The following is a 16196-nucleotide window of genomic DNA, read 5'->3' on the forward strand; positions in this document are numbered from 1 at the left end:
TATACATTGACTAAGGGCTGGTTCTACCGCCTACGGGTAAAGTAGCACGTAACTTGCTCTCTGCGTAAAAGGATATTTCTGTTCGACCACTTCTAGGTAGCGCTATTGGCAGCATAAATCGTACTTACCCGGCGCGTAATGTATCGGCCACTTCTAGGGCCCGATAAGACTTTACCTGCCGGGCAAGTTTTGAGAGCTGACCATTATTAGCTGTATTTCTGGTGACATACAACTTAAATTAGCTTAGTATACTGAAAAAAGCTTGATACTGTAACTGATCGATATTGTATTGCAGGACTTTGAACATCAATGCTTCCCTTAAGGGAGTTGCAACGGTCACACCAGCCTCTCGTATCGGTAGTGTAGGGAACACATTTTATACGTCAAGCTTTTGCAAAGAAACTAAAAGGATATAAAAGCAAAACCTATTTGGAAATAATTTTAAATTGGCTCTAATTTTCTACTTTTTCAGTTTTCAGACATCAGGTATAACTAGAACTTAGTGTATGTATCCTAGTTGCCCCAAGCCTTCTCGTAGCGTAATGGCTAATGCGCTCATTTCATAATACGAGGTATGCAGGTTCGAATCTTCATTATGACGAATCTTCATTTTCATTATTAGCGTTGTATTAATCTGTATGCCTCTTTTCATACGTCCTTTTTTTACTAATACATTTCATTGAAATGTTTAATCACAACATTATGTCTACCAGGAAAATGCTTTATGTGTGTGCTACTTATAGAAAGTGATGTTACGATTAATATAGCATATAGGACTGTCGCCCAGGTAGCAGATTCCCTATCAGTTGTTTACATAGTCTTCTTGTAAATGATTTCGAAGAAATTGGAAACTATTCCGTTCCTGAATTCCTCCTCCTATGAATGGATGTTTACCCCAATTAGTTCTTTAATAGTACCTTCTAACTTTATCTTCATAATTAAACATTACAATGAAGTGGATTAGCAATAAATGGAAGCGTGTGGAACTAAACGAGGTCACAGACCTAGTTGCAGATAGAGCATCGTGGAGATAATCAATTCACAGAAGCCGGCAGATAGAATGCTCAAAGGTTCAAAGTCCGAAAGGAAGATGTGTGTGTGTACATATGTATATGGAAGCGCGTAAAAAGAGTTAAGAACAACGGCAAGGAATGAAAATAAATTTTTAAATGTAAATTAGAAAGACGATGAAAACCTGCCGTACCTTCTATTACGGAGCGAGCAACTTGACCAATCTACTACGAAAATCTTCTTCTTCTTAATCTGTTTACCCTCCAGGGTCGGTTTTTCCCTCGGACTCAATGAGGGATCCCACATCTACCGCCTCAAGGGCAGTGTCCTGGAGCTTCAGACTGTGGGTCGGGGGTTACAACTGGGGAGGATGACCGGTACCTCATCCAGGCGGCCTCACCTGCTATGGTGAACAGGGGCCTTGTGGGGGGATGGGAAGATTGGAAGGGATAGACAAGGAAGAGGGAAGGAAGCGGCCGTGGCCTTAAGTGAGGTACCATCCTGGCGTTTGCCTGGAGAAGTGGGAAACCACGGAAAACCACATCCAGAACGGCTGAGGTGGGAATCGAACCCACCTCTACTCAGTTGACCTCCCGAGTCTGAGTGGACCCCGTTCCAGCCCTCATACCACTTGACAAATTTCGTGGCAGAGCCGGGACTCGAATGTGGGCCTCCGGAGTGGGACGGAGTGGCAGCTAATCACACTAACCACTACACCACAGAGGCGGACTTCTACGAGAATTCTTTCCAAAAATGTTGCCTTAGATGACAGGTTATAACTGGTGTAAGAAAATGTAATATCAAGATTTTAATCCCAATTAGGTATTTATTTTGAAGCTCATAGATTAAAATCACGAAAGCTTGACAGAAATCGTTGTCCATAACTCTTAAAGACTCCCCTTATTAGGCTTTTTGGTGATAACCAGCAGATGCAAGCACAGCAAAATAACACAATTGAAATGACCTTCATACATCTGACGATAGTTAGCACCACACTCGAAAGCGAGATGTCTGAAAATCAGTCTAGCTAACTCCGTATATCGGTGTCGAGCTCCAGATAGCTACCCAGCACTTGTGCGGAGGTGGTTGCACGAAAGGCAAAGTACCAGCTGATTTACACCCCCAGGTAGTTTACCTCCCGGGCAGCTGCCAGCCACTTTACCAGCAGATGGTAGAACCGTCCCTAAGACAAAACTGAAAAGAAATGGCCTCAAATATGATAAACTTCCTTCAGAATTCATCATTAAATGACACCTAGAGTAGCTTGCTGCTTTTTCATATTATTAAGTGCTATTCTTACATGTGAAAAGTTTGAAATCTTTCTGAGGATTAACTTCTATTTGAGAATTAGAACAATCTTAATTTTAAGTGAGGAATAAGGTGTCTAACCTACTTTGAAGAAATGAAATTACATTAGATTATGTAAGATTGGAGCTATTGAAATATACCTTGCTAAACATACACAATTATTAAATTTATCTATGTTACAATCAAAAACAATTTTGTTATTTGATTGCTATTCTAATAACATGTAGCAATATTACTTGGAGAAATGCAGATTTTTTCTAAGATTTCTGGTTTCAGAACAAAACAAAAAAATGCTGGCAAACCTAAGAAGTCAAATAAATTGCAGATAGGGAAAGTAGTGGCCCTCATCTGTTACCTCTTGACTATTAATAGTACAGTCATTCAGCCACAATGCTTACTGATGCCAGATGTTCATCTTCCCACAGTGAAACTAAACACCGCGTCCTAGAGTGAATTGTATGATTGCACTTGAACAACGAGACATTAACAAGCTGTGAACAACATAATCACTTTGATGAACTGGAAGTTGTGACATTTGATTTCCTTGAATGTATTTGGATCCATTGTTATCATATAAAGTCCCTGAACTCTGGCTGAACTATTGCCAGGTATTTGAGATTTTAAAGGGAAAGATGCTGTACTGTTAACATGTAGGAGTTAATGTAAGTATATTATTTCTTTTTCCTCTTATTAATATGATTGGACTGTTAATAGTTTTGAGAATCTGAAAGAAGGCCATTACTTCCACTTTGATCTTATTTCATCGAGAATGAGAGGAAGACAGTTTAGAAGTTTGGTTGATATTATTATTTTACTTCTAGAACTGATAAGCCTAACCTTTATCGTCTTAATTTTCATGTAGAAAAGCTCAGGACACCAAAGGAGAAGGCTACCAGAAAATCCTAGAGAAGAGTCTAGGCTTCTACAATCCAAACAACATAAACTACTTGGCTAATATGATGGGACTTGGAAATACCAATTACTCTTTCATGTCAGGAATGAAGTAAGTGCTGCATTTAGTAACCATTTATATGCATAAAACTTAATGGTAGTAGTGTGACAGAATCTTATTCGTTGATACTATTACAGAGGCAGATTTCCTGAACCAGAGTATGCAACAGAATTGCGCCAGGTGCAGGCCAGCAAATGGGCTTTCCGGAGTGTTGCTGAAGGCATCGAACACTTCAAATCAGGACGCCACTCAGAAGCATTCCAGTGTTTGAACAAGGCACTAAACATTGATCCTCGCAATGTGGAGGGCCTAGTTGCACGTGGAGCTCTGTAAGTAGATGTTCTCAATGTCTGTTCTTGTTAGTGTTTGTGCTTTTTAGCATTTGCGATAAATGCGAAACATGTTGAAACTTTGTCACTGTATGTGTCTTCATCTTATATGACCCCTACCAATGTTCTTCAGCAATTTTGAATTAGTGACAAAATGCGAAATTATACCATTTATGCAAAATAGATGTGAAAGTCTTGGTTTTATGTGAAATGTCTTTAACCCAATGAGCAGTACTGCCGTCTATTTACTTTTCATATTGTACATTTGAAATTGTTTCCTGAAATCTTACTGGCAAGTGTTTAGAACAAAGTTGGGGGATGTTTGACATTTTAAGCGAACTTTTTTTGACATTTTAAGCGAACTTCATTCCGTGTTTTATCACATCTCGTATGTTCTGTGATGAAGTTGTGTCGCAGCAGCCGTAGTTGTGTAACGTAACTTCTTACGCGATTGTGCTGCAAATTACGACTACACCCGGGAACTGTTTTCTATTGTTGTTTCCTGTGAGTGCATTGCATGACTATTCCTTGATAATACACATTATTTTTCTTTTCTTCATGTCTGGTTTCTGTAGAAACAAACTCTCTCTGATAGTAAACAAATACACATGGTAAGGGTGGGATTGAGTCGAGGATACAGGCTTGATCCCCAAGATATAAGTAATATTTTGACTAATGAATAGAGGCACCTGTTTTTCACAAAGTACGAAATCACAAAATTTTTGCAAAATTTTGCGAATTTGGCTCAAAAACGCGAAACTATTTATGTTTAAACAAAATTGCGAAATAATTTACAAAATTATTCAGAATTGCATCATTTGAAGTTAACGACAGAGATTCGAGGCGAGTTGTGGCAATAAAATCCGATAATCGATGCCACAATCGATTTTATACCTGTTCGATATATATCGAAAGCTAAGATATAGTATATCGATTATCGCTACAGTAGCTTCCTGGGAAGCAGAAATTTATCGTATTCATAATTACGTGACGGAGTGATGGTGTCCTCTTAACTGTTGAATATTGCTGCTGATCGGCGTGTTTAATTTCCTATTTTTTGCTCAGTTTAAATGGTTGTGACAGTTTTTGATCGAGAGAAGAATTTGTATCGGAGGGATTTTACGTGTTTGGCAAAACTAGAAAGATACTTATATGCAAATACTGTACCTAATGTGCGAATTGAGCGGCAGAGAAAGGACTTGTGTCTGAAACACATTAATGACAAGAGTTTCACATAAGAAGAATAAGGAAAAGGCACTGATGACGGCAGGCATAAGAAGACAAGCTAGTCTGACAGACACTAGTTCAGCGTCAAAACGAGTGAAATAGATAAAGACGAATTAATTTTTTCTACAACTCAAGTTTTTATGGAGGCAAATATTCCACTGGAAAAAGTTGATCATCTGAAGATGAGAGAGTGGATGGAGAAATATATAGGCTTACCAGGTTTTTGCAATTCTATACAATTTTTCTGAGGAAGAAATTTGAGGTTATGTTTTTCCAATAACTTTGTGTGGTTATGCTAGTTTTCTCATTTACCAACTTTTAGGCATAGATAATGCATGCTGGATCTCCCATTTACTTAAAAATATAAATAATTTATTTCATTCAAATGATGTTAAAGAGCCCTCTGATATTAGGCCTATTGATTTTTTAAGGTGCTGGAGGTTTGCCCACAGCTGGAAGACTGCGGAAAGATTCTGTAACTCGAAACATCAAAGAGGAGGAGGGAAGATTAAAAGAAGCTGTGAAAGATGAGAGAGTTTCAATTCTGTGTGATGAAACGACTGTTAACAAAAAGGGCAATGCATGTTTATGGTTCTGGTGAAAGTGCTTAATTGTGGCGATAGAACAGTTCCAGAAGTTATTTGTAGGGGGAGTGAAAGTTATTGCAAATGCTATTACTACAGCATGTTCCCAGGCAATTATGAATGTACCATTCACAAACTTGAAATTCAGTACGAGAATGTAGTTTCTACAACTTCAGATTCAGCACGTTATATAGGCAAGTGCATAAATATAGTTAGGATTTTAGTTTCAGAAGGGTTAGTGCACACGCAGTGCTGGGCTCATAAAACCAAATTTGGTGGGCGGTGTACCGGCATTGAACTTAGTGCTTTCAACAATGCCTTGTACAGGCAAAACACATCTTCCTTAATACACGGAAGAGAAAGCATGTATAGCCTACATTCATTTCTTGAAACAGAAATAAGTAGACGAACCCACTAAAGCTAAACTCTTCCCTATTCCTGTGATCACCGGGTGGAACTCATGGTTTAAAAGTGTTGAGTACCTTGGAGAATATCTTCGTGATCAGTCAGTAATGTTGATAGTGAGAGGGCATTCTCAACGTATTGTAATGTAATGTCTTGAGAGGAGAACAGCTCTGACTCCCAGTAATATGGAACTCATGGTATCTCTCTTTTTCAGACCGATTTGTAAATTATGTACTTTTTTTTTGCTAGTTGCTTTACGTCGCATCGACGCAGATAGGTCTTATGGTGACGATGGAATAGGAAAGGCCTAGGAGTTGGAAAGAAGCGTCCGTGGCCTTAATTAAGGTACAGCCCCAGCATTTGGCTGGTGCGAAAATAGGAAACCACGGAAAACCATCTTCAGGGCTGCCGACAGTGGGATTCGAACCCACTATCTCCCGGATACAAGCTCACAGCAGCACGCCTTTAACCGCATGGCCAACTCGCCCGCTAATTATATACTTAGGCTAGGCCCTACTTGTTAAGGTGACAGCTGATGAAAAAATTTCAAATTTCCATGCTTTGATATAATGTGTATAGTCCATTTTGGTTGAAAGCGTCCTGCGCGAGAAATGGTTGCGCAAGCAGTGGTGGGAGCTATCGCCCCCCACTCCTACAGCAGGTCCAGTCGCCAGGCTAGCGCTGAAGTGAAAACGTCTCTCAAGAGGCGCGTGTTGTTACGTGCGGGCTAAGTTGAAATTACTGAAGTGACGAGCACGGCTTCTAGGTCCTCTTCTAAATCTGGGAGACCACTGCAAGGCTAGGCACGTGAAAGTGTTTATACAATGAGTGACCATATGAAACATATCATCCAGATCTCAATCACACTGAGTCGGTATGGGGAGATTTCAAAGGAGAGGTCCGTGATAAGAATATATTTCAATTAATAGTAACACAGCATAATTAGTTTTTTAGCATAAAAATGTGTGCCATACCATCTCTAATGCCTTCACTGTTTATAAATGAGGCGCTCCTATTCCCAATATAAATAAAAATGATTATTCTGTACGAAACATTTCTCTGTCTTATAGATCTCTCGTGACTTGACAGCAGACACACTCGACAAAAAGGAAGCTCTTTGCGGATAATATTGCTTGCACAGTATTCGCAAGACAAACGGAAAAAATGTTGCGACTACGTAAAAGACATTGAGCAGGAATACTGGGAGCATGACAACACCATGCATAAGGAATTAGAATTAGACCAGTCCGACATCAACCTCGGTGAAACTTCAGATGGCACTGATTCAGACGAGAGTGAAGATTATTCTGAATAATTTGTAAATAAGATCCCTGAACTCCGAATATAAAACAAACGTGATCATAGAACACGTAAGAAGTCCGATAATATTTTTACTCCGATTTTATGAGACAGATTTATATTGTCTATTGTTCCGGAGCGCTTTGTTGCTATTTTAGTTGTTGTTGCTGTTGCTGTTGGACACCTGTTCTCTCAGTCATAACAATGGCAGGTTATTCAAGAGTATTATATATTATTATATTTCTTCTGATGGACAAGAAAAGTAGACATTGTTAATGTTATTATGAAAGTAGCTGAAGTATTTCTACTAATGCTTCTTCTCTGCATTTCCCTGACAAATTCGCATTAATTAATCTCTTTTATATGTATTTCACTAGAAATCATGTTAAGTAGATTATATCTCCGGGCTGTCAGTGGAAACAACTTCCTCCTATTCGTTAGGCGATTGATGAACTGAAAGCGCGTACCGATGCGCCTTTCCTTGGTATACAGTACAGTTTCAAAGGAACTTCCTTTATTCTCAGTATTACCAGTTGCAAGTTACTGTCTTATGTTCAGTTGATTTTCTACTAAATGGTTCAAACCTTTCAATTTTATATAACAGTCATATTCGTAACAATGTATAATAATAAAAGGCACAAGAATAAATTAAAGGCTACAGAGTGCCAAAATATTGACCTCCTCTTTTACTATACACGGAGATTTATTTCACGTTGTATCGAAAGCATCATCCGATATAAATTCTCTTAGGCATGACCCTCTGGTTTCTTGATGTCACTAACATTTACTACGAAAGTTACAAAGTGTTTCCGTACTAGAATAAAACTGAAATTTTAGAATGTTATGCTCAAAGCCAGTTAATTGTCAAGGTTTAACGCAGACAATCGAAATGTAAGACTCAATTTGTACAATGTACGGTACTATTGTATTTTCACTAGTTTATCATATTAAGTAATTGCTACATCTTTGAGTTAGGGTGATGTATGTACACCGATGAGCCGTTGCATAATGACCACCCCGACCCGGGAACGTTTTGTGCCTAAGCTTTCCACACTATTTCAGTCAGTTCCCAGGGCTACGTCCGCTGCCTGAACTCGACTGTGTCAGCTAGAGGAAAGGTTCTGGTTCTTCCCCCACCACCAGAGCGAACGCTCCCATAGTTCCTCACACTCGAGGCCAGGCCACACCTCCAGTCGTCCAGAAAGACGCTTACTACGAAGATGGACTATAATACTGTATGTCTTCTAAGCAGAAGCATAACTCATGTATATATACTTATGCAAAAATACAACGTTGTTATACTGCAAATGTGTTATCAAGTAAGTTCTTGGTTTACCTGTTACTGCTGAAAATTGGAAATAAAATTTAGCAAAATTATTGACGAAATAAAATAAAAATAGCTAAAAAATATACCAAAATAACTGTTAAAAATGACAAAATAGGCAAAAATTTTCAACACAAACAGGTGCCTCTACTAATGAAGAATCTTTTAAAGATAAGAATTTAATTATGTTCCGTATTGAACTGAGTTCACAATTAAATAGAAAGAAATTATGTAATGGTTCAATCTTTTCAATACATGTAGAATTAGAAATGTAGTGTTATATTACTAATAGATTGAGTGGTACCGGTTTCGACCACTGTTCCGGGTCATCATCAGCCGATCACTTAAAATACGAAAAACAATTCACAGAAAAATAATAAGTGATATAGTTGTAGTTCATGAAGTATTATAACACTTTTGGCAGTAGCACTGTGCGTTGAAAGTTCTTAAAATCTTGAAGAGGTCGAGGATCAATCGTATAAATAAAGCCAGACGTAAGATCTTGGAGAGCAGTAAAACGTGCTAATGGCACTTTGTTTTTAAATGTTTATGAAACTCTATGAAAAATAAGTAGCTCTAGGATTTTGTAAACGTTGCTAGGCGTGAAATCGTATAATACAGTGTAATATACTTGACAATAGAAAAATATGTAGTAAGGTTTATAAAATCTTGTATGTCAGATTCTTGAAGTTTGGAAATGCAGAACAGTTGACGTAAAAAACAGTGTATAGAAAAAAGTGAATATGTGCAATATTAGAACAATTAAGAATAGCAAATACTCGGCATGGGATTTCTTGAAGGTAAGAGCTCAGGTAGTTCTTGAGGTGGCGTATTGTGTAAATTTAAATTTTATAATGATCTGAACCGTAAGTGAGATTATAATACCCAGTTCAATGCGGAAAAGAAAAAGAGAGAAACAAAAATGTTAATTAGAAGATTGATCTTTTCAGGCCTAGTTACACCAAGGCTTTTCCTGCACTTCGAATCCTCATGTCAGCAAGTATATTGTGCTTCGGAACTACAGTATCAAATGGGATTATGTTTACATCTGCAAGGGTAGGTAAAGCATTTGCCTCAAAAGCACAAAATCTATTGGACTTGTGAGATTCCTACTTGGTGTAAGTGATGAGGTGAGATGTGCCCATTTTGAAAAACAAGTTGTTCATAACAAAATGTTTAGCTTTTGCAGAATCAAGGATTTGTTGCCTGTAGTTACATATATCATGGATGTTTTTTCCATGACCAATGATCCCAACATGTCCATTACATTTAGAAGAGAAAGAGATCTTCTAAGGGACATTTAGAAGTGTGATGTCATTCTGCCCAAAAGGGCTCCTTTCTGCTTCCTCACAACCATTTTGAGGCGCTTCTGCTGAGAAGACATGTAGTTGTGTTGCACTGTCTTAACAGTTAAATTGAAATAATAAATATGGTAGTTCAACCTATTCAATACAAGTAAATAAGAGATGTAGAGATTACATTCTTATTTAATTAAAAGTGGAAATGGTACCGGTTTTGACCCCAGTCTGGGTCATCATCAGCCGATTATAACTCGAAAAACAATGCATAAGTAAGAAAGAAGTTAACGGTCAAGTCCACACAATATCAGTTGAAGAGGCGATATAAAAATGACAGGGGTAGGCACTGTAAAATTCAGACGAAGTGGAATGTAAGTCACATAAAAGAAGTAATGTGTAATCTTCCGAGCATTAGCACGGCACACGCAATGTTTGGCACTGTCTCACAATGTTCACGAAAAGCAGAGAACATTTAAATGAGCCAGACTGCAGATCTTCATATTTGGATTGTGTTGTGACTTTGTGCCTGACGGTGTATGCAGTCTGGCTCATTTAACTGTTCTCTGCTTTTCGCGAACATTGTGAGACAGTGCCAAACATTGCGTGTGCCGTGCTAATGCTCGGAAGATTACACATTACTTCTTTTAAGTGACTTACATTCCACTTCGTCTGAATTTTACAGTGCCTACCCCTGTCATTTTTATATCGCCTCTTCAACTGATATTGTGTGGACTTGACCGTTAACTTCTTTCTTACTTATGCATTGTTTTTCGAGTTATCGGCTGATGATGACCCAGACTGGGGTCGAAACCGGTACCATTTCCACCTTTAATTAAACAAGAATGTAATCTCTACATCTCTTATTTACTTGTATTGAATAGCTTGAACTACCATATTTATTATTTCAAATTAACTGTGATACTTTTCAATACGGAACAATGAAATCTTTATCTTTAATTGCACTGTCTAATGCGATGTACATAAGACGATCTGTGTCGATGGACTTCAGCAACCTGGCTGCGAAGATCACAATCTGTGATCATATCCACAAATCAGGCGTTTGTTGTTCCATGGTAAATGAGTTTGTATTCATCTCCAATATCTTGCGATTTTTACTCTTAAAAGTGTGTTTTCGGACGTTGAGCATATCGGTAATTACACAGGTGCATCCAGACTGTGTTCCTAGATTTAGGGTGACAACACAAGCTGCTGGTCTTTCTTTGGTTTGGGCTCGTTTCTTTAGCCCTCATTGACTTGACACAATGCATTGATGATACTATCATGTGTTGCTTCTGGGAAACGCCTTGGTGTTATTCACAGTAGCTGATGAAGCACAATACATTTGTGATACATAGTTGTGACACAAAATAACCGGTCAGTCTGTTGCCACACTGCTTATTCTATAAAACAATATTTTGTGTTTGAACAGAGCTCAGTCCTCTTATTTCTACTTCAACCTTAAAAACGGCATTCTCTATCTCGAAATTTCGGTAACTTGAAATAAAATTTAGCTCCCGAGCTTTGTAATTCTGCTTCACACTGTAGGAACATTCATCATTAAGGAGGGTATTGCATTGCAAGTGACAGTTCACTCCTGTTGATTAACATTTAAATGTTCTATTTTTCTTCTCTTTTGTTTTCTTTTCTTCATTTTTATTGTTGATACAACTGAATCGTTTGTTGCTGAAACAGCACTTCTCCACTTTTTGACACTATTTGAGTTATTAATACTGCCGTGATTAATTCACGAAGGGCCACCATTTTGTGCAGAAAAAACACTTCTACCATATATCTCTGCCTGTCAGTAGTGAATGAAAGTTTCAGTTGTGTGCAGAAAGAACACTTATCCTGGAGAGGTGTTGTTTTTACTTCAAACCAGCCCGCTTCACAAAGTAGTACTGGTGGAAGACATTCTTCAAGAAGTCAGTTCATTCACTTGAGTCGCTAGGAAGAGGTGTGAAAAGAGATGCAAAAGTCGCGTTTCATATAAATCAATTTATGGAGTTTCAGTATGGGGCAAATCATATCTTGGGAAAATACTGTATTGATGAACTGTGCGTTCATACTTTCAAGTTGCTTATTTCTGCAACCAGTCTTCCTGTGTTACCAACTAGACTTGCTTATCCACAAGGCTGTGTTCCATTAAATGAAAAGAAATTAGCAGACATAAAGAAGTTGGAATCTTGCATACCAGAACAACACCATGAGTTTTATAATGAACTGTTTGCATGGACAAAATCAGCGCAATAGAAGTGAGAAGCATTGTTCAAAGATAAGAGATTTACATGTTACTTGTATTATATTGTGTTGTTTTATTTTATATGTATTTTGAACTTTGGAAAGGGACATAAAAGGAGTATTCTTCTGTTTATTTTTCTATACAATGTGGTCTAATCATAATATGTGCAAATAAGTCACTTACAAATAACTATTAAATAATGGGTTTAAACACTGTATTTCCTCAGTACAAATAAAGTTTCGTTTGAAATTGAAATGACGTTAAAATCAATGTTACACTTCCTTATATTCTCATTAATGGTGTTTGTTGCAGAAGCAGCACGTCTCCACCATTTTCAACAAAGTCTGTAAAGGAACGTATTGGACTAATTCATACAAACAACCTATCTGTCAGTCATTTCGTCATTTCAGCAGTAGAATAAGCATAATAAATATCGGAAGGATAGAAATGACATTACACACTAGACAGTTTTTCCTGTTTTTTGAACAATTTGGTATGTTGGAGAAGTTCATTTCTGAAACAAACGATTCTAAAGAATATGTTACTTTGACTGATGACTCTCATCCTTAAAAATGGCATACAGTAGAAGTCCGTTATAGCGAGAATTCATAACAGCGAAAAATTTACTCGCTATAACGGATTGTCGTTATATCCGAATTTTGTATAAAATTGAAATAATAACATTAAGTTATTTATTAGACCACCTAATCAATACAAAATCGTCTTGGATGATTTACATAAATTTGTTAACTAATAATGGGACATGTTTCGCCTTCCCTGAAGGCATCATCAGCCATAGTCTTAACCTTAAATTAAAAATAAGCGTCTAAATAACATGTAGTAATGAAATGAATTTTAAAAATCTTGAAGAGATTTGAAGTAAAATAACATTAAAAATAACAATGATGGTTTGAAAATACAATGTGATGAGATACAATAGTGGAAGTATTAACAAAATTAACATTAGAAGGCTGCTAAAATAAGTACAATGGATAAAACAACAGATTGTTATACAACAAGTAGTAAGATTGCATAAAAGTAAAGTTGATAGTCATGGCGGTTATAATTAGACGATGGCGAAAAATCTTATATAATCAAAGTAAAGAGGAGAGAATAAAAGTCGAAGTTAGTCGAGAGATCCAAAGTTCATCATGATCTTGAAGATAAAAGACGAAAGTCAGATGCATATGGTGAAGTTGTAGAACACGTTGAGGATATGAAGTTGGTGAATAGAAGTTGAAGAACAGTTTCAAATAGGATCACTATGGACCATCTCAAAATTTGAAGTGATGTTCAAATGTTGTAAATTGTGAGTTTGTAGATATTCTAGTTGAAAAAGCATATAAAAGTGGAATCTGTAAATGGAAGCAAGAAACGTAGAGTTAATTGTGTGAAAAGATATTTGAAAAATATTGAAGTAGAATCGTATGCACTTACCATTTGACGGTGACAAAGATAGCTTGTAATATTATGAGTTAGAAGAATTTGCAACCGTAGACTTCTTGCTACGTGTGTTATAACTGAAGTTTTGTGCTGGAGGGGGATCTGTTTGCGTTGACGTAACTATTGGAGGGGGGCTGCTATTGGTGGGAGGGAAGGAAGAGAGTGTATTACTGCGCGTGTTGTAACGGTGTAAGGCTATTGGAGGGAGCGATGTTCCGGTGGGTGTGGCTATGGGTTTATTGGTTGTATTTGAATTAGAGGTACTAGCGGCGGGGGGAAGGGAGGGGGGTATATTAGCTGTAGGGGAGGTGGGAACTCTAATTGATGTGAGGTTGAAGATTTTTAAGAATTTGTTGGTGAGGGAAGTTGATTCTCGTAATAAAATAAGAATCTGTTCGTCTAATTATAACCGCCATGACTATCAACTTTACTTTTATGCAATCTTACTACTTGTTGTATAACAATCTGTTGTTTCATCCATTGTACTTATTTTAGCAGCCTTCTAATGTTAATTTTGTTAATACTTCCACTATTGTATCTCATCACATTGTATTTTCAAACCATCATTGTTATTTTTAATGTTATTTTACTTCAAATCTCTTCAAGATTTTTAAAATTCATTTCATTACTACATGTTATTTAGACGCTTATTTTTAATTTAAGGTTAAGACTATGGCTGATGATGCCTTCAGGGAAGGCGAAACATGTCCCATTATTAGTTAACAAATTTATGTAAATCATCCAAGACGATTTTGTATTGATTAGGTGGTCTAATAAATAACTTAATGTTATTATTTCAATCTAATATCATCAATACGGACCAAAAATGATATTTATTACATGTAATGTCAATGCCAACCAGGCAATAGTAAAACCTAACAAGTACTTGAACCTAAAAATTAAAATAGGCAAGATTTCTAGAGATATCAAGTTTCTTAAAGATTGCTTGAAATTAGAGTTGGTACCTAAATTTCTCAAATCTTTACAAAGAAAAAGTCATCCCTATTCAAAAGCTAATGCCACTCAAAAGAAAGTAAACAACATATGGTTGAAAAATGAAATTAAACTATTATACAAGAAGAAATCTTTACTAAATTTACAATTATATAGGACTCATTTGACCATCTCTCAGAAATTACCCCCACTTGAATGGAGCTCATTTTTAAGGTACACTGACATCAAACTATCTTACGTATTAGACAAGAAACAGAAAACCCTAAACCATAAATTACTTTGTCTTCAAGAAAACAAATGTAAAACTCCTGACCAAAATACAAACAACAGAGTGTCCCCTTCCCATTTGACTAACATTCCCACTACAATCAACCTATCTAATGCAACCTTCTCTAACCAAGAATTAAATCTATTAGATAAAGGCATCAAACATAATTGGCCCAATCACAAAAAGGCAGAAGACATCATCACTACCATCGCTGAAACCGAAACTAATATCGATAAACAAATCCCAATTGATAAACAGAATGACGTACGATATGAAGTAAAAAAGAAACTCCCAACTTTGATTAATGAGATAACATCTAATAATAACTACAATGTCTCGAAACAAATTCTAAACCTGAAATCCAAAATCCATAACAACAACGTAGTAATTACAAAAGCAGATAAAGGCAACACCATAGTAATAATGAACAAACAAGATTACATCAATAAAACTGAAACCTTTTTTTCAGACAATACCTATACCTTAATTAACAAAGATCCAACAAACAAAATACAGCGTAACTTAAAGAACCTTCTTAAAAATTCTAACTTCATTTTAAATGATCAAGATTATCAGAAATTAACTGTAATGAACCCAAAATTACCTACAGTCAGATCACTGCCCAAAATTCATAAAAATGATGTCCCCATTCGGCCTATAATTAATAGTATCAATAGTCCTACCTATAAAACCTCTCAATTCCTACACAAATTCCTAAAAAAACACTTCAAATTTCACAACTCCAACCCCATAAAGAACTCGATCGAACTTTGTAATTCCCTAAATAATTTCAGTCTACAACCAAACCACGTTTTATGTTCTTTTGACATCACCAACATGTATACTAATATCCCTATCAACAATACTATTAACATCATAAAAAACAATCTGTTGAAACATAGCACATTGAGTAAAATCGAAATTGATGAATGGTTAAAATTACTTAATTTCGTTTTAGACAACAACTATTTTACCTTCAATAAGAAAATTTACAAACAAGAAGGTCTAGCGATGGGAGACCCATTGTCTGGAATACTAGCCGATATATACTTAGATAATCTCGAACATAGTAAGATTATTAATAACATCAACGGACTCTGTCTTTGGCATCGCTATGTTGATGATACCATAGCTATCATTGATAAACAAATCAACAACAGCAATAACATACTATCATTCCTCAACAACTTAGATAATAATATTAAATTCACTAAAGAAGATGAGTTCAATAACTCTTTGAACTTCTTAGATATCAAAATCACACGAGCATTGAACAAATTCGACTTCCAAATATACAGAAAACCCACCTTTTCTCCAACAACCATAAAAAATGATTCTTTACATCCCAACTCACATAAAAAAGCCACTTATCACAGTTTAATATATAGAGCATTAAAGATCCCTATGTCCTCTACTAATTTAAAGAAAGAATTACTATTCATCAAGGAAATAGCTAAATTCAATGGATTTAACACGAGTATGATTGATAAAATCATCAATAAAACTAAACTGAAACTAGCTACCAATTTAACCCCATTAAAACCCGTCAAACCAA

General features: G+C 36.4%; 1 protein-coding gene across 5 annotated transcripts in view; it reads left to right on the forward strand.

Moving 5' to 3' along the window:
* LOC136873919 (peptidyl-prolyl cis-trans isomerase 1) overlaps positions 1 to 16196 on the forward strand; it is a 250589-nt gene that overhangs the window by 106283 nt on the left and 128110 nt on the right. For 4 of the 5 annotated variants that reach the window (XM_067147266.2, XM_067147268.2, XM_067147267.2 and 1 more), the window contains 2 exons: positions 3182 to 3322; positions 3409 to 3600. In XM_067147266.2, the coding sequence (XP_067003367.1) occupies positions 3182 to 3322; positions 3409 to 3600 (333 nt within the window). Of the gene's footprint in view, positions 1 to 2744; positions 2982 to 3181; positions 3323 to 3408; positions 3601 to 16196 lie in introns of all 5 variants that reach the window. The other variant, XM_067147270.2, reaches the window with a different exon arrangement.

The sequence above is a fragment of the Anabrus simplex genome, chromosome 5 (genome assembly GCF_040414725.1).
Source record: "Anabrus simplex isolate iqAnaSimp1 chromosome 5, ASM4041472v1, whole genome shotgun sequence".
NCBI classification, from domain to species: domain Eukaryota; kingdom Metazoa; phylum Arthropoda; class Insecta; order Orthoptera; family Tettigoniidae; genus Anabrus; species Anabrus simplex.